The sequence below is a fragment of the Crocodylus porosus genome, unplaced genomic scaffold (assembly GCF_001723895.1).
Source record: "Crocodylus porosus isolate Cpor-Errol unplaced genomic scaffold, CroPor_comp1, whole genome shotgun sequence".
NCBI lineage: Eukaryota > Metazoa > Chordata > Crocodylia > Crocodylidae > Crocodylus > Crocodylus porosus.
In genome coordinates this window covers 13,235,781-13,254,729 of record NW_017728949.1, presented here as the reverse complement: position 1 = coordinate 13,254,729, position 18,949 = coordinate 13,235,781, and the positions used below count along the sequence as shown (strand labels likewise).

At 45.5% G+C, this 18,949-nt stretch overlaps 1 protein-coding gene across 1 annotated transcript in view; it reads left to right on the top strand.

Annotated features, from left to right (window-relative positions):
* The window catches only part of LOC109322463 (aryl hydrocarbon receptor-like), a 76,282-nt gene that overhangs the window by 52,597 nt on the left and 4,736 nt on the right, over positions 1 to 18,949 (top strand). The window contains exons 3-9 of the mRNA XM_019553517.1: positions 972 to 1,061; positions 4,871 to 4,994; positions 5,921 to 6,051; positions 8,726 to 8,928; positions 9,926 to 10,035; positions 11,712 to 11,853; positions 13,663 to 15,421. Coding sequence (XP_019409062.1) covers positions 972 to 1,061; positions 4,871 to 4,994; positions 5,921 to 6,051; positions 8,726 to 8,928; positions 9,926 to 10,035; positions 11,712 to 11,853; positions 13,663 to 15,421 — 2,559 coding nt within the window. The remainder of the gene's footprint in view (positions 1 to 971; positions 1,062 to 4,870; positions 4,995 to 5,920; positions 6,052 to 8,725; positions 8,929 to 9,925; positions 10,036 to 11,711; positions 11,854 to 13,662; positions 15,422 to 18,949) is intronic.

The window sequence follows — 18,949 nt, the reverse complement described above, 5'->3', positions numbered from 1 at the left end:
GGTTTTTCCTCCCAAGGTGGAGAACCTTGCATTTTTCGGTGTTAAACACCATCAGGTTCTCATCTGCCCATTTCCTGAGCCTGTCAAGGTCAGCCTGGATCACTCTCCTGTCCTCAAGCATGGACGCTTTACCTAGAGTTTGGTATCATCGGTGAACTTGGCCAGTCCACTTCTGACTCCAATGTCCACATCATTAATAAAGATGTTGAACAATACAGATCCAAGAACAGAGCCTTGGAGGACCACAACAATTGACTTCCATCAACCACCACCCTCTGGGCCAGTACCCTGCCCAGTGGATCATGGTGGGCCCGAGGCCACAGTTGGCCAGTTTTTCGAAGAGGTGATCATGAGATACCAGATTGAAGGCTTTTTTGAAGTCAAGATACATGACATCAATCTCCTCTCCCTTGTCCAGGTGATAGGTCACCTGGTCATAGAAGGAAATGAGATTGGTCAGGCAAGACCTACCCACAACAAAACCATGCTGGGTATCCCTCAGGATACTGCCATCAACTAGTCTGTTATGGATGGCGTCTTTGATCATTTTTTCCAAGACCTTGCCCAGGACAGAGGTCATATTTCGTAGGATTTCACAGAGGAGTCAATAGATGGAAAACTCCCCTGGGCAGTCGGTTCATAGCCCTTTCTCTTTCTCTTCAGGCTGTTTGGCCTTGATTCCAAATTCTAATTCCTTTCATCACCCACAGTATCTTTTCTGATCATGCCTTCTTCAACTCTAAGTACTGAGATTTCACATCCTTGCCTCACCATCCTCTTGTATTGAGATAGCAGTGACAGGGCTTAACATGGTAGCTGATGAACCATTAGCTGACTAGCAGATGTCTTTGGGTGGTCTGATATCAAAATGGAATTACATCTATAGACTTCCTTTGATTTCATCAAATGAAAATGGGTTTTTGGTTGAGATTTGAAGTCTGGTTCTCATGCTGTCTCTTTCTGTTTTATAGGCTCTGAATGGCTTTGTGTTGGTGGTGACATCAGAAGGACTGATATTTTATTCCTCACACACAATTCAAGACTATCTTGGATTCCATCAGGTTAGTGGCATGTTCTGTGCATTTTTAGCATGGTATTTGTTTAGCCTGTGGCTTTTTCTTCATTTTTGCTGATTAAAAGGACCGTATGACTTGGGAAAGAGCAAACATTTATTTGTGTTCTTTGAGGAGTTCAAAGCTAATGGACTGGAGAATCCTTTCAAATCAGAACCTGACACAACTTGATCAGATGTTTGTTTCACAGATATATGTATGGCTTCTCTGATCTGAGGACAGAGGAAGGAGAAGATTGCCATTGACTCTAGAAATGATGAGCAAAGCCAAGAGGTAGATTTGAGTTCCTATCCACAGCAAAAGAGCCAAAATATGTTCTCTTGCAACCATATTGAACTCTGCTGAAGTCAATGGCATTGCAGTGGATTTACACCAGTGCCCAAAGCAGAGATTTACATTGGAGGGTTAGTGGGTTATGCCTCTGCTGTGCTGACACAAAAATAGCACTGCCTCATTGAGTTTTGTTACTGTTAGGAACTACAGTATTAAAAATAACAGGGATTAGGATCATAATACATGAAGCCCACTTCCCTCTCAGACTATATTTATTTGTTAATTCCAGGCATGAGATGACATTAATGCACTGAGCAAAGAAAAGAAAAATTATGTTACAGTTAGAAAGGATTCTGGTGTGGCCCTGTGCCCCAGCCTCATTAGGGACCGTGCAACAGAGCTGGTCCAAAAGAAGCAGTCAAAAATATCTTTGGATGCAATGGGACACCTGAAAAAGCTAAAACACGTTTAGTTTTCCACAACTGAAATACAAAATATCCTTGCTAGCAATTGAAAACAATAACAAAAAGAGTACTTTTTTGTTACCAATACAAAAACATCCTGTTGGTTGTTAGATTTCAGATTTATAATGAAAAATTTAGCAAAAACGATTAATATTTTTTGTGGCAAATAAATTGCATTTCCTTACACATGCTGCAGCACCTGAAAGACACCTCGACTGGTAGCATATCTAAGGTGGAACTATTATACTTGACATAACATTTTAATAGCCCAGTATCATTCTGACATTGTTACTTGCTCTCAAGCAATCGGTCTCCGTCGGCTGATATTCCTCATATATGGAAATAATCTGGTCATATATCAGGAATAGTAAATATTTTGAAGTCACTCAGAGATGGTCTTTAGTTAATTGTAACAAATGTATTTCCACAAAGAATATTGATTTCATTGCTGATTCCACTGGTAGGAGAGAGGCTTAATCTTAATTGCAAGTAAATAATTCCTTTGTGCTGGAACATATCTGGGCACATTTTAGAGTGGTTTCTCTTTCACTTCATGTCATATTATCTGAGTGTCAGTGTACATCAATTGATTTAGGCTTACAATATCCTTGGGAAGGAAATAAGTGCTATTATCTCCATTTCCCAGAACAGAAACTGAGGCAGAGAAGCAATTTATTTAATTGAGAATTGGACACCTAAATAACTGAGGATTTCAGCCCTGATGTAACTTGTACAGGGTCACACAGGAAGTCTGTATCAGAGCCAGCAAGTGAGCCTTGATCTTATGAGCCCTTTTTGCCCACTCTAACGTTTTTACCCTAGAACCATCCATTCATCCATCCTTTGCAATACTAATAGGCTGCAGTAAGCAGAAAACATGTACTCGATAGTGCTGTTCTACAGATTCACAATCATGTATGCCACATGGGTGACAAAACTGAGTTTTTATAAAAGTTTGGAAACATGAATGACTGCAGAGAGCTACATTTTTTCAAATTTGGTCACAGTATCTTGCATTTTGCTGGGGTTTGAGCTTCAAAAGAGGTGAGGAGTCGTACAGCTACATTGGCGTGGAAACTGCACACACATGCTACCTTGCTCCATCTTTTTTTCTTTAACCAGAGCTTGAAGCCCTGTTAGTTAACACCTGTGCAGATGCACAGCTAGAGTTGGGAAGCCTAGTGTCTGGAGTTTTTACAGGCCTTGGGTGTCTCGAGGAGCTCATGTTGCTCAAATGCTAGTTTTATAAAAATTGTATTGTGCAGCATTTTGGGTCAAAATACCACTACCAGTCACTTTAGGCTTTTGATACCTCAGACGTTCTCTGGGTGATGTGATGTGAAACTTCATGTCTGAAATGGAATAGTTCACCCTTTTAGCTATCATTCTAGCTGTGGGAGGGGGAATGAGAAGGGAGGATCCATTGGAAAGGATACTGAGAAAATACTTGTGCCTGCACCTTACATTTAAAAACACAGGGGGGATGAGTCTTCCTTTAACTGCTGCATTTAAAGGGATCAGAGCTCATTTCCTTTTGAGAAACTACTGATCTTGTATACAAAGCCAGAAGGAATGGATGACCTTTGAAGGCACTGAACTGAAGAAAAGAGATTGATATGCCATTTTCCTCTCTGCCACAAATATGGACAAGTCGCATAGATGTGTAATTGCTTTAAAAGCTTGGTTCTATTCCCATGTATCAATTGCGCATGCAAATACCTTTAAAATCTGGTTCTGTAACTCTTGATGCCTTGTTTCCACTGTAATATATTTTTGGGGAAGTGGCTCACTTACTATGTACCTATGCATCACCTAGCATAATGGGGCCCTGATGTCCAGGTAGAGTTACACTTTACACTGAGCGCATCTACACATGCATTAATGTGTTTTTGCATATCTCTACTATGAGGTACTACATAAATACACATTAGGCTGCCCTAATGCGCAGTAGCAAAAATGCATGCATTTTTAGTGATGTTTAATGTGTTGTAGCCTATGTCTACTGCACATTAGCACTGTTTTTAATGTGCAGTAGAATAGACTCCTGCATATTAAAGTGCATGTGTAGATGTGCCCACTGAGTCCATACTAAGGATTCAGTGTAAAGTCTCTGAGCATCTAAAATGTGAGTGTCCACACATTAAACCTTGTTGACTCTTGCTAAGTGCTCTTGGAGCATCTTAAGGTTAAGTGAGGGTTAACTCTGGTCTATGCTATGTAGTCTGCTTCACAAAGATACAACTGAGCCATTTGCAATCTTCCAGCACCCCAAGTCTTGGGCATCCTTGCCCATACCCAGAGCAGGGATAGAGCCCAGGTGTCCTGCCTCTTAGCACCCCCCTGTCCCCCTTGCCCCGCCTCGCCTTCCTTCAATGCTCTCTAGCCCTCTAGTGGCAAGTGAGAGTTGTGCAGGCCAGACACTAATAACTCTTCACGTGCAACAACACACAGCAGATTCTAACTTAAACACCGCTTAACAGTGTATAGATTTAGTATGGTCCAAGTATAACATGTAACATCACCCTCAGTCTGTGCCTTTAGGTGTTATCAGAATGTTAAGTGTGAGCTGAATAAAGTTGTTCTCCTTTCTCCAGTGCAAAGTGACTATTGAAATTGTATAGCACATTGCTTTAAACTTTTTGGTTTTTAACACAAAGGATTTGCTGGAAGGAATGGGTTTGTGGAGGAGTGTTTGCTTTCATAGGTAACTTGTTTGCCTTCCTTGTGGTTGCCAGCCTCCCTGGGCTAAAATTTAGCCCAATGTCTTTAGCAAGTCCATAGAACAGAGATTAGATATTGACTGTGTACTGAGTGCAGCTCCCACTGATGTCACTGGGAGTCTTTCCTCTAGCAGCAGTGGGAGGATAGAGAACCTGACTTCTTACAGAGCCTGCTTTGAGCCTGCTGGGGAGATTTTTCTGCTGGTCAACAGGTGAGTGGTGAAATCTGGCCTACTGTGTCCTCCTCAGCTATAATGAAGATGAGATGGACTGTTCCAAGCTACAGTGAAATAACAGAGACATGCAGGAGGACTTACCTGTCACTTCTGTTTCCTTCTAGACAGATGTCATGCACCAGAGTGTGTTTGAGCTGATTCACACCGAAGATCAGCAGGAGTTCAGGCGCAACCTTCACTGGGCCCTTAATCCTCCTCGTGTACCTGAGGATGAATCATCTGTTGATGGTAGGTGCAGAAAACCTCAGGGACCCAGGAAACATAAGGTTCTCCTTTTGAGGTAGCTGTCTGGCCACCTGGTCCAGTTCTGTTACTGCCCCAAAGATCAGAGGGAATGCCTTCTCATTTTTCACTGCTTCCAATAAATGATGGAACTGCAGAATCCTGTCATACACTTGTTAATCCAGCTCCATTGTAATCAGCAAAAGATTTCCCACTGACCTCAGGGATAGCAGGGGTCTCCTGCCTGATATGATGCCACCAGAGATGGGAGTATGCATCTGTGTCTTCTGCAGTCTCTCTTGACCCCAGGGGAGCACAACTGTGCCTCAGCTGCTCAGTGGAGAGTTTCACAGGGGTAGCTGACTGTACATCTTGAAGAAGTGCATGTGTTGCTATCTATCTAAAATGAAAGAGTGGCTTCCAACCGAGACCAAACTAACATAACTCTGTCTAGCCCAAGTAAAGATGTATACCAGTCAGCTCATTTAATATAGCTGCCGCTTACAAACTGTGTTTGATTCAACCCTTAGTTGCAGCCAAGGCTGCAAATCTTTAGTCCCTATCTGCCTTTTTGAATGTGCATGCTCCAGCATATGCTCTGCGAAGACTGAGGGAATGTGCACTAAAAAGAAAGAGATGTCAGATTTAAGGACTGTAGATGGGGCAGAGTTGAGGTTGTCTGGCTAATCTTAACTTAGAAACCTTCCTGTTCTTCGCATACATTTAACTGGGAGAGGAACAGGACTGCCAGATAGATTTAGAGAAACCAAGTCTCTGCATTAAGAGGAGGAGTTTTTCCTGGTTTTATAACAATACTTGTAGATACAGCTTCCACAGACTCGCTGTATCAATATTGTCAGGAACCTCCATGCTTTGATGGTTACTTAAATACTGCTAATTTGGGTGCTTTTTTTCAATTTCTCATTTTTTAGGTGAGAAGAGCATGAACAACTCTGTTACTACCTACAAGCCTGACCAGCTGCCTCCTGAGAACTCCTCTTTCCTAGAAAGGAGCTTTGTTTGCCGGTTTCGTTGCCTCCTGGATAATTCATCTGGGTTCTTGGTGAGTGAGAACCTATGTTGTTGTCTCATTGTGTGATAGTCCTGGGCAACTTCATCCACTGTCGGTGGCAGATGGGGGTCCACAAAGACCTTTGACCCTACAAAAAATAAGGCGGTTATTCCTGTCCCTGGATTTTCTTTCTTTGGAACTTTCATTAAGTCCTGGATTGCCTAGAGCTGAGGCCTTCTCTACACTAGCTTGATTTTCCATTTTTCTTTCATTGTACTATGCAGCAAATCTTCAAGGAGTTCTCTCTGTCCCCAGTGTTAACACACCTGAAATACAGAGCATATTGGGGGTTCTTGTTTCAAGGCAGTAAGACTCTTAGATTAGAAAAAGTCTCATGCATTGTACATTGCAAATAATCAGAGTGACTGCAGTAACTAATCTTCTCGTATTGGTCATTATTGCCGTGGCCAGTCTGTACTCGCCTTCTTACTGAGTGCTTAATGGCATAGTAACAAGAGCCTGATGTGGATAGATATTGCTGGGCTTTGCAGGTCTGATCACTTCCAGCTCCCACTGACTCACCTTTCTGAGATTTGGCATGACTCAAGATTAGGTATAGGTCCTAGATGATGCAGCCTTTGTATGAAGGTTGATGAATTTATCATGCTAAATGCTAAGAGCACTGGATAGCTCAGGGGACTGGTAATGGGCTGTGAAGATTTTCACTTCTAGGTCATCAGTTCAAAGGCAGCTGCTGTGGGTGGTGACAAAAAGCCATTCTTGCCTTTTGGCTGTAGGATGGCCAAAATGTGTTTCGCACTGTAGGTTCTGCTCATACCCCAGTGAGCAGTTGTCAGAAATCACAATCTCTGATTGCAGCTGAAGCAGAAACCAAGGACTAAAAGGAGGTAGTAACTCACTCCTTTCTTGTGTCCAGGAGCATTAGAGGCAAGGGGTACATTAGCTGAAGCAGATAAATAGTTAAACAAAACTTTCAACATAAGGTAACACACTACGTGAGTGTGTCAGGGGCAGCAGCCAAGCAGGTGATCAGCAGGAACAACGCTACTACAGGAGCACGCTGCATAAGTTGATTCATTGTAGGAGCCTGTCAGAGTTCAGGAGGGGTGAACTAGTGCAGGACAGACCAATAAGAATAAAAGCTAGCAGTGAAGAGCATGGTTCTGCTCTGATGCAAGGCGTGTTAGTTATGGGTGGCGGTTCACTCGACCTTGCTGTTGGCTTCCTACTAACAGTGAAGGGCAAGAACAATAGGCAGGTGTAATGACTGGCATGCATGCCCTCTTGCTCCTGAATGTCTCTAGAAGCCCAGGACAAGTTCTGGAAAGGTTTCAAAAGTAAGTGATAATGCAGAAACCTCCAGGACAGTTCCCTCAATCTTACAGTTGATGGTATCAGTGTTAAACAAGGAGGGTTGGCCTTTCTATCATTTTAAAGGGAGATACTTCCATCTATAAAATTGTATTTTCTAAAGTCCATAACAGCCTCTCAAGGGATGTCAATAAGCACATTGGCTGCACCATTTCTCTCTTTTTTTGCTTTTTGCATCTACGGGAGAAGAAAGCATGAGCTGTGTGGAGCATTGGGATGTGTTATGAACAGTGCACTTGGCAGTGTTGAAATGGAAAGTAGGCACAAATCTTTCCCCGTAACTTCTGTTGTTCTGCTTTTCAGGTGTGTGGTAGATGAGGCATGTCCTGCCACAGCCTTTAAGGCAGGAGTAGTAAATTATTTTGGCTGGAGGGCTACTTAATGAGTTTTGGGGACCTGTCAAGGGCCACATTTCATCTCTGTCTTTTCCTCTCGTCCCATCCCATCCCTTCTCTTCTGCTCTGCCTCTCTCTGTTGCTCTGCCTGCCTCTCTCTGTCTGTCTGTCTCTCTCCCACTCCGAACCCAGCTGAAACTAGTTTGCCAGAAGCCCCGGTGCTCAGCTCTGGACCTGAGCCCAGGCGGGTGGCAGCATCAGCTTCAGCTGGGTTACAGAGAGAGGTGGGGAAAGAGTTGGAGAGAGACGATGCCACCCACCTGGCATGGCAGCAGCTCCTGCCTGGGTCCATGGCAGATGATGCTGGCAGGTTCCGGATCAGGACTCTGCGTGGGAGCTTCCACCGTGCTGGGAGGGTGGTAGTTCAGCTGTGGATGCAGCCAGCAGGTTCTGCATCTGGGCTCCTGAGCCTGTCTGCAGCATCCACAGCTGATGCTGCCACCTGCCTGCTGAGAGAGAAGCCCTGCCTGGGTCCACAGCTGATGCCTGGTGCTGCTGGGCTGAAGCAGTCCCCCCTGCCTGCCTGGCACCACATGGCTACCAGAGTCGCTGTCCCCCTGTGGGCCAGTGAGTTGGTGGCCATCCACTCATGGGCCAGATTGAATTGGTTGGTGGGCCATATTTTGCCCACCCCTGCTTTTAAGGTCACTAATCATAGTTCCTTTGCCTAATTTAAGCAAGCCCAAATTACAGGAGCAGGTCCTACATTCCAAGTTTTAAGACTCATTTACACCATTGTTACTATAATGTTGCAGCACATCTGAAATCTATTTACCAGACAGCCATGATAAACTGATTCTCTGTGGCTTCTGTGTCCTTCCCGTAGGCCTTGCTTGTTTCTTTACACAGGGCTTTCAATGCTAGGTTTTCTTCCCAAAGCACTACTTCTACAATCTCATTCAGGTTCTCAAAGTGAGTCCTAACTTTTTCTTTTACAGGCTTTAAACCTCCAAGGACGGTTGAAGTTTCTTCATGGACAAAATAAAAGGTCTGAAGATGGGTCTCTGCTACCACCACAGCTGGCTCTCTTTGCCATCTCTACTCCTCTGCAGCCCCCATCCATCCTGGAGATTAGAACCAAAAACATGATCTTCAGAACAAAGCATAAGCTAGACTTCACACCTTTGGCGTGTGATGCCAAGTGAGTACTGAAGCTGAGTGTATTTGATTAAATAGGATTTTTCTAAAATACTCCCATAGGTGAGACTCACATTATGGATAAAGGTTCACATTCATTGTTCAGCTAGGAGGGTCTTCAGAGGTTTTCAGATTTTGATTCTTGACAGCAAGTGCTGTTCCTTTTGGTAACGGGTTTTAATTATTTTGGGTGGGTTCCAGTGATCAAATGCCTAGTCACTGTTTTCCTCTTTAGATCAGCAAAAACATGGAATCTGGCCTTGCAAGCCCATTTTTAGTGTAGACAAGCTGAACGTTTCTATTATTTCAGTTACCCATTTCTAGCAACAACATGCAGTTCCTATCTTTATGTAATGGAGGATGTATACAAGCTGGAGGGACTTATGCCAAGGCCTCTAATGTGTTCCTTACTGTGACTTTTTTAATACCCCTGAAGTAGGGGTGTGTGTAACTTACACCAGCCCAGGAGTGTATAGCTTTGAGAGGTACTGTTAGTTTGGCCAACCAACAAGTCATGGCTCTCCCCTTGCGCCTAGGTTGATGGGCAGCGGTGTGGATCTCAGGTTGGCAAAGCATCCCTGTTCGGTTCAGCGCTGAAGCAGCTGATAATAAGCCCCACAGGAATCAATGGGATTTAGGCAGGCACTGAAGTGTTCTGCAGAATGAGGGGTTTAATGTTCCATGAGGCCAGCTATACATTAATAACCTCCACTGCTCTCCCTGGGCCACTCCAGTCATGAAGAACTGGACTTCAACTTATTCTTTACCCATGTGCTCTGGGGATAGAGTAGGTAGATGAGCAATGTTACTTTCTTTTACATGACCAGACTTGGGCACTGGGCAACCCAGGAGGGGTTCTTACTCTCAGCCTGAGCCACAGGCTGCCCTTGTTATTTAGGGGCAATGTTGCCATTTCAGGACTGTAAATATTACTGGAAGACATAGAGTAGTTGATTTGTTGCAAGGCAGCCCATTAATCTGTCTGTCTGTCTGTCCTGCAGAGGGAAGATAGTTCTGGGCTACACAGAAGCGGAACTGCGGATGCGTGGTACAGGGTACCAATTTATTCATGCTGCTGATATGCTGTACTGTGCTGAAAATCATGTCAGAAGTAAGGCTTAAAAAAAACCCTTTTCCTCCCAGGCTTCTTGGTGTGCTGTAGCCTGACCTTCAGATTAATTAGGGTTTTGGCAGGGGCCACTAGAGTCAAATTGTGATGGGCACATGAGTCTGTAGCCCAAGCCCTTGAACAGTTTGCTCACTCAAGCTAGAGGGACTTTTTCCCAATGTGATCTGCCTTTCTATACTGAGCACTTCACTGAGGACTCGAGAGGATGCCTCTTTGTTTTACCAAGGGCCTTGGAATGAGTTTTGGTTAAGTCTGTGGGCCAGGATAGTAAAATTAACCTCACTGCAATATGGATATAGTACCTGATGAAGTAGGTGGTTTCATATGAAGGCTCATACTTCTGAGTTAGTCTTTAAGGTGCCATCCTGCCCTACCTACTGCCTGACTTTAGGCTAAGAGAGCTAACCACTTACGTGCTCCTTGATGCAAAATGTAAAGCTTGCTGAACAACACTGTGTCTGATGGACCTGACCCAATACAGTTTGCATGTAAAAGCATCTAACAATCTCTCTGACGCAGCTCAGCTATAGGAGGATATGCTGCTCTGCAAAAGCAGTCACATAGAAAGAAATACTTGTTTAAACGGCCACTTCTTTATCCATCCTCTCCATGCCCTGACCTGAGGATTTCTTTTTTCAAACGGGAGACTAACTAACTCAGGCCTTATTGACACTTACCTGGGTCTGCCAACAGATAGGCAGATAGCAGGCAGCAAACCTTGTTGTCATCCAGTGGCTTGAATGTGTGCATATCCATGTGTTTGTGGTAGCTCTAAGTAGCTCCATTGCAGCAGCTGTGCTGACCACATGTGTAGTCCTGAAGAACCCGTCTAAGCTGCCAGTAGGCACTGGAGAAATCACATGCACTTTCTGCCAGCTCCCAGATACAAGCAGAAGTCTTCTTTCACTTAAGAGGAAAGGTGTACCTCTGCCAGCAGATAGGAGGGTACCTCTGCCATCATAGTGGAGCACTGTTGTGTAGACTAGGCCTCTGTCTTATATGTGACTTACCTTCTTAAACAGCTAATGTGTTTCTAAGGAAGCTGTTTGTAAATAGTAACACTGTTGATTTCAATGCCAGTTTACACCAAGTGAGGCTCCAGCCTTATGTCCTTATACTGCTGCAGGGAGTTTTACTTCACAGTTTCATCAAAGAAATTAACGAGAAGTTATATAAAAAGTATTTCACATTACAATATTGTTATGGAATTTAAAAGAACACATTCTCCTCTCAAAATGTTGCTGTGATGGCCATGATCAGCTAGCATAGATGAATGCTCTTTGGAGAAATTATGTTTTATATAGTTGCAACTTTCTAACAGTAAATTAGGTTGTTTGTCTCACTAATCTATGCAAGGACTTTGGAAGGGAAAAGTGTCACCTTCCTCCCACAGCCTAGCTCAGAGTACAAGGAGGAGCTGCTTCTGCAACACTGATAGTTAACCTACAGCCTGGGTGGAGAAAAACGATTTTCTGTGAGTGGCTTTTGGTCAGATACACGCTGCTTTGGCAGCCTGTAATGAAGGGTGCCCTGAGGTCCACAAGATGGTGCTGGAAGATCCTACAGCAATGCCAGTATCACTCAGATCCACAAATTGCTCAGGAAGTCTCTGCAAGTCCAGCTTTGCTCATCACCTTCATTTGACATCTCTTTTCCAGTGATGAAAACTGGAGAGACTGGCCTGACTGTTTTCCGTCTCCTGACAAAAGAAAATCGTTGGAAGTGGGTCCAGGCCAATGCCAGACTTGTCTACAAGAACGGCAAACCTGATTACATCATTGCCACACAACGGCCGCTTGTGTAAGTGTGGGGCTGCAGACCTGCAGGGCTTCTAAACTCTGCTGAGGTGTCAGAAGCTTCATAAGTGTTGGCACTGGATTTATGACTGAGTTCCCTTTTTCTGGGTGGACCCAAACCCTCAAACTGACCATGACCTCTCCATTTGGTAATAGCCAAATAATATTGATACACAGTAATAGCAGATAATAATGCAAATAATTCTGTATCTACCAGTCCCAGGGTTCACAGAGTTGAGGTACATCTGGCCAGTACCTGGGCTTCACTCTGAGGTTCTCTTTTGAATGTCAGCAGCCTGGAGGTCAGAGACCAAGATCCCCGGACCCCCTAGTGGGGTGGGTGAATTGGACTGGTGGTATGCCTTCTGCTACAGTGACCTTGGGTTCCCTTCTCAGGGACCCTTTGCTTCCCTTGATTTCTCTGAAATCCTTTCTTTTATTCTTTCCTCCTTTGATAACTCTTCATCTTTGGGCAATGTTGATTGATCTCTCTGGTTGTCATACTTTCCACGTCCTGTCCTGTCAGCATATTCCTTTGTTTCACAAACCCATCACATGCATTTGGTTCTTTCCAGTGTCCTCCTAATTTGGTCTATTTACCAAAACTGGAAATCCCAAGGGCTCTGCAGCTGAGAACTGTGAGCTGGCCAATGCGGCAGAGTCCCTTATCTCATATTATGGAATGCTGTGGTACATGCCTTCAGTTCCCACCCAGCCTGTGTGTGTGCTTGCTGTTTGCCTCTGTCATACAGTGGGCCTTGAGGAAACTTTGTCACAAACAGGATTTTAGAAATCAGTTAACCTTTTGTCGTTTCCCTGGACCATTGTTCTAATATATATCTATTTTACCTACAAGCCAGTTCCCAAAAGCAAACCTCTGAATACCATTTTCTAGCAATCAGTAAGGAGGAACTGATGTTAAGGGTAGGAAAGGACACTTGTTTCATCCTCATAGCTCACTATTTTGCCTATTACTTTCCTCAAAAGGATCAGGACAGACACAAACTAGGTAGTGCTCACAATGGAAAGAACTTCAGTGCTCACTTATTGGTGGTGGTAGGAGCCATGGAGAAAGCACGTTGAAATATTTTTAAAGCACAGAAAGAAATATTTCAGGCCTGTTCCTGATCTCACAGCATCTTCACATTGGTGTGATGGCTGTATGGGATCACTCCTGGTTTACTGTAGTATAAGGTCAGAATTGGGCCTGTCTGAAATGTCACTTACGACCTCACATATGTCCTGTAGATTCTGTCTGAAGGGTGGACATTACAAGGCTGTGCTACAGGAAGAGCAGGACTTAGGGCACCCATACATGAGCACCAAGGCTGCACTGACACCGTGTAATTTCAGTATATTGGAGCAGACTCAATCAATGATACCTTACTGAGTGCATTTCCCTATGGGGAACCACTGCCTGATGAGGCTAAGCTCCCTTTCTTTCTTGTAGGCCAGCATCTCTGGGTGAACTACAGCACCCACAATCCAGGATGTTCTCCCCTCTGATTAATTGAAGGGGTACATTGTTGGAGACTCAGAGTTCCTTCATGTTTGATTTCTGTGACTTCTTTGAAGTGATAGTGTCACGGCCTTACTGAGGGTCATCCAGTATATTTTCACAATGCCTCCCAAAGGACATAGAAGGTCTACAGAAGTCAATTTGTAAAGATTCCTCAGTACAAAGACCCATGTGTTCTAAGAGTAGTGATCTTCACTTCTGTGATTGAAGAATTATTGGTTTCATTGTTCATGTCTCTGTCAAGCTGACTCTTTGGGTGCATGTCATCACAAAACTTTTTTTCATTCTTTGCAGAGATGAAGAAGGAGGGGAGCATCTAAGGAAACGATCTATGCATCTTCCTTTTACCTTTGCCACGGGGGAGGCACTACTATACCAAACGACTTACCCAATTCCCAGCTTTCTCGAACCTTTCCAAAGCAAAGGTAAAAATAGCAAATCCAAGAAGAATTCTCAGAGTAAAGGAGGGAGATCCCAGAAGGACAGTGTGGACCCAAACTCCCTCCTTGGTGCCATGATGAGACAAGATGAGTCAGTGTATGTCTCCCAACCAGCTACAACCCCCAAGCATTCCTTCAGTGGCAATTTTTTTAACCACTCAGGTGAATCTTGCTTATTTGATACAGGAGGAGATTCCTGGAATGCAGTTGCTAATCCAGCTTCCTCTGGAGAAAATGGTCTCAAGCAGGAGCTAGTCAACTTGAGGGAAGGGGACCTGCTATTATCTATCCTAGACTCTCTCTCTATTAGCAGTGATGAAAACTGTTCAAATAATGAGCTGTTCAATGCCCTGGAGAGTCTAGGATTGAATGCCGAAGACCTGGAGCTCCTGTTATTAGATGAGAGGATGGTGAAGGTGGAAACAGACCCAGATTATATTCCATCCCTTAATGATCTGTTAACAAACAATGAAATCCTGTCTTATATTCATGGTTCTCTTGTAAACAAATATGAGGGTGAGCCTACAGGGGTGCAACAGGGCTACCTCTTGCCAGACTCAACCCAGAATCCAAGCAAACACCCAGCAATGTATCCATCCCAAATGCAAGACAAAGGCTTCCAGTACCTCCCTCAGCACTTTCAGCAGAACCAGCAGTCACTAATCTTGCAGCTTTCGCAGCAAATGCAGCAGCATGTCATAGCACAGAACCAGCAAACTGGCCAGCCATGGGAGCAGCTGTCACACTCAGCACTAAGTCAGCTGACACCCCTGCTGATGAAGCAAACTGATGAGGATAAGCCACAGCATAACAGTCTGCAGTGGAGGCCGCCAAGGGGACCAGCTGGGGAAGGTCCGTCTCAGTTCATAGAGTCTGCCCTTAGCAATCAGCAGCAGAACACCCAGTGGGTCAGGCCTCATGGATCAAACCTGCAAACCTCAACCCATCACCATCAACCCATGGAAATCCCTTATCAATGCAAGCAAAATGGGAGGCAGTTGGAAGTTGGCTTTCAAGCCACACATGAAGTACATCAACCATTCCTACCACAGGAACAGCCCCCACCCCTGCAAACCCAGCACTGCTTCCAGCAAAAGCAGGCTGAGATACAGATAGAGCCGCAAGGTCAGATGAAACAAAAAACTAGTCAGCAGTCACTAAGAAATGGTCTGTGTAACCGTGACTCACCCAATCAGCACATCTTGGGGAATAGCACTTGGCAGGACTGCAGCTCCCAGCTAATTGGGCTTCCAGCACAGGCAGAGACCTATAGTGTCCAGCGAGAACTGAACTCCCAGCCCCAGGTCTGTACTGATCCAGTGCCAAACACAGGAGTGTCCACAATTCATTTTTACTTGAATGGGATGTCAGATATGGAGACAGTGAATAGTGGAGGGTCCCAAGAAGATATCACTCCATATTCAGGATTTTTACCCCCATCCTCCTATCAGATTCTTTCTCAAAAGCAGTCAAGCCCAGTTGCTTCAGAGTCCCAATATCCTTTTCCAGATTCAGCTGTGGATCACTTTGTGAACATTGGTGGCCAACAGGAGGGCTCTGTGAACTCTTACGGCATATACACATCATTATTAAACCAGGAGAATAGTCTTAAGGTAAGGGCCTCTTTTGCATTTAAACTAAAGATTTCCAGGGTATGTGTCACATATTGGCTTCTAATCAAGCCACATGTACACAGTTATTGTACTCATTCAGCAGCTGTGCCCTCGGGCATGTTGTGTTCCTCTGAACCGGCTACCTGAGAAACTGGAATTAATATAGCCATGTCTGTCTGGTGCCGTAGGTCACTTAGTGATGCTAATTACCTCTGTCACTTAGTGATGCTAATTAGCCTGCCCAAAGTGCTATGTGGGCATGGCTACACTGCTTTCATTGTTGGAGGCGGCCCACCTGGACTAACTTACCATGCTTGAGAGCGCTGCTGCCAGGCGCTGTAACTTACCATGTAGATGTGGGTTACGTGGTTTGCTTACATGGAGCAGAGGAGTGGATTGTGGTCTCTCAAGCAAGTACTCTGAGCACTGGATTCTCTTTATTTTCATGTGATCTGCCTACAATGCAGATCCTTGCACAGCACCAAGTGGTGCACAGGGCAGCTCAGGGAAGAAGACTGTGCAAAGGTAGTCTTAATACATCTCCCATCCTAGTCTGGATGCACAAACACCTGGAGTCTGCTCTTGAAGGGCTGAGGTCCTGTGCAAAAGAGCGCTTGCCATATGGTGGTAGCATGAAGGGGCATGGCACAGAGCCAATATGGCTGTGGAATACTGGAAGAGTTTCTGGTGCTAGAGCACTATTCCCATGAATGGCTACCTGTAGTGTGAAAGGTTTTGAAGATCTTGTTTTGCTCATTCATGCCTCCTGCCTATGTCCTTGGGTCATTGACCATGAGTAATTGTCCCAGGAGACTACTACTGCTTGTAGTCTGACTGGGATTTAATTAGCTGAGAGTTTGGACTGGATCTACTGGGCCGGCTGGCACCTAACAATGACAGTGTGAGCATAGATAATGTTGTACAAGCTTTTCCACATTAATTTTCCTGAGAGTTCTGCTCATGCCCTCATAGCACAGTTTGGTCCAAATATATGTTTACCCAGATAGATCCCAGCAAGGGCCTTGACCAAACACCAATTGAAATCATAAAAGTACAGAACTGGAAGTGACCCCAAGACATCACCTAGTCCAATCCCACAGACTAAGATGGGTACACCTTGACCAGCAGGAGTCAGTGTTTTTCATGGATGCGCAACAAGTTGAGCCTGGCCCCTTCCCGAGTACCACACCAGTCCTCTTTCCCTGCCCAGTCTGCTGCTCTTCATTCTGCTCCCTGGTCCCTCCCCAGTCTACCACATGCCATGCCCAGAAGCTGCCAATGGCATTTGTGGCACACTTGCTGCAAGTTGGCTACCCCTGATGCCAGCCATCCCAAAGGCACATTTGTCTAAGACAGGGCTGTCCAACTGATGGCCCACAGGCTAATCGTAGCCCATGAGCAGTTAACAGGTCATCCGCAGGCCCTTCTGGCTGCCTCTGCTGCTTCCATGTGGCAGAGCAGGGCATAGGGGTCCATGCACCATCTGTGCAGTCCACATGGAGAGCAGGTGAGAGTCAAGTGCTGCCACAGCAGGTGAGAGTCAAGTGCTGCCACAGCAGCATGGAAAGCAGAAGAGACCATGTGCCACTTCTGCAGTCCATGTGGCAGGACCCAGGGTGTCCCAGGTGCCTGTGGAGGGTTCAGGATTGAGAGTATGGTAGGGGGTAGAAAGGTAAGAAAGATTTATTGACTTAACAAAAACACAACTACGCGTGGTAACAAGACAGAAAATGACAGACAAAAGCAATTTGCGTCGGCAACTTATTGGCAGTCCCCTCTGATACCTGATACACAGCATGTCCTCTTTCCACAAAGTTCAGCAAAGTCAGATGTCCCCGATCAGCGCTGTCTGAGGGGTACCAGGAAGGACCCTGGAATGCAGTTCTTGGGCTCCTCAAGGTCTACAGGCCCACTGATTCAGGCAACAGCTCACTAATCCTTTTCACAGAGCTGCATCTTCCTTCTGAATGGTTTCCAGATATTCCAGCTAATTTATAGCTTTTGAAGAACATTGATAACATATGACCACTCAGATTCCTTTTACTTTAACTGTCCTTAGACTGACCAATAGCAGTACAAGCCTTGCATTCCTTTGATAAAGTAATTTTAACTGTGCCACAGGGCCTTACTACTTCTAGGCTTTAATTAGGCTTTTAGCAACAACACGTAGCTTAATATCTAAACAAATACAGAAAAACACTTGGTCTGATCTTCATAGAACCTTCAGCAAGCACCTTTATCACAGAGATACTTTTCAGCTTCCACACGGGATATGCGTACCACAAGTGGGGTTGACTGCAGCTGGCCCAGGGGCACCAAAGTTGAACAGGCCCATTTTAAGCCAGGGGCTGGCAGTCTATGACTTATGGCCCTCTGGGCCAGATCTAGCCCACTGAGAGGTCCAACTTGCCCTGGGTAGGTTCAGTTTGGCTTGGGGAATCGGTCTTGGGGAACTGCTCTGCACCACTTCCCTTCGCTGCAGAATGTGCTGCTCCTCAGTGTCTGAGCTTACCCTTGCCACAGGCAGGCTGGGAATCTGGCAGCCGGTTGCTTGGAGAGGGGCTTCCAGCCCACAGCAAAAGCCCAGTTGTAACCTCCAGTCCATGCTGTCAACAGGCTGCTGATCCCTGGTCTAAGCTGTTCCAAGAAAATAAACAGATTCCCTTTAAGCTCAGTGCATTTTAGATAAGATCTATAGCTTACAAATTTTACTAACCAAGTATACATAGTACCCACACAGAGCTAGAAGTAGGTTTAGGCACAGCCCACGGGATGCAGAGCCCCCTGCCCATCCAGGAAGGATCAACACTTTCACATTGAAAGGAAAGGGCTGTGTACAGGTACTGCAGGCTGGATTGGACCCCATACTCCAGGCTCAGGCCCGGATGGCCAGACCTGGACTGCACCATCCCTACCTGGCTGCACATGCTGGAATTGGAGCCCTGGGACTCCACACTGCTCCCATCCAGTCTTGCTTGCCCCAGGACCCAGAACCACCGCTGCCCTGCATGCTAGGATTTGGGGCCCTGGACTCAGTGCCATCTCTTCTGGGCTCTGTGTGCCAGGGTTGGGACCCATGCTGCCTCAGCCCAAACCTGCATGTTGGGATTACTCTCTGGGGTCTGAGCTGCCTCTGCTTAGCTCTGTGCACCTCTGGCCCCCCATTCACCCCAGGGTCCCATGCCACCTCTGCTCAGTCCCACATTTGGAGATTGAGCTCCAACACCCTTTCCTGCCTCTGTCTGCCATGTGTGCCAGGATTGAGTCTCACATTGCTTAGCATGCGCAGCCACAGTCCATGGGGTTCTCTGACAGGCCAAATAATGAGGATCTAGGGGTCAGATCTGATCCATGGGCCTGGGGTTCAGCACCTCTGCTCTAGAGTATTACATCTCTGTCTTCCTGTTTACCTGGTATCCTTTATCACTGGAACAGCAGCTCAGCTCCTCCAGAGAAGGGCCACTCGTATGGTTAAGGGCCTGCAGGCCAAGCCCTACGAGGAGAGATTAGAGAAACTGGACCTTTTCA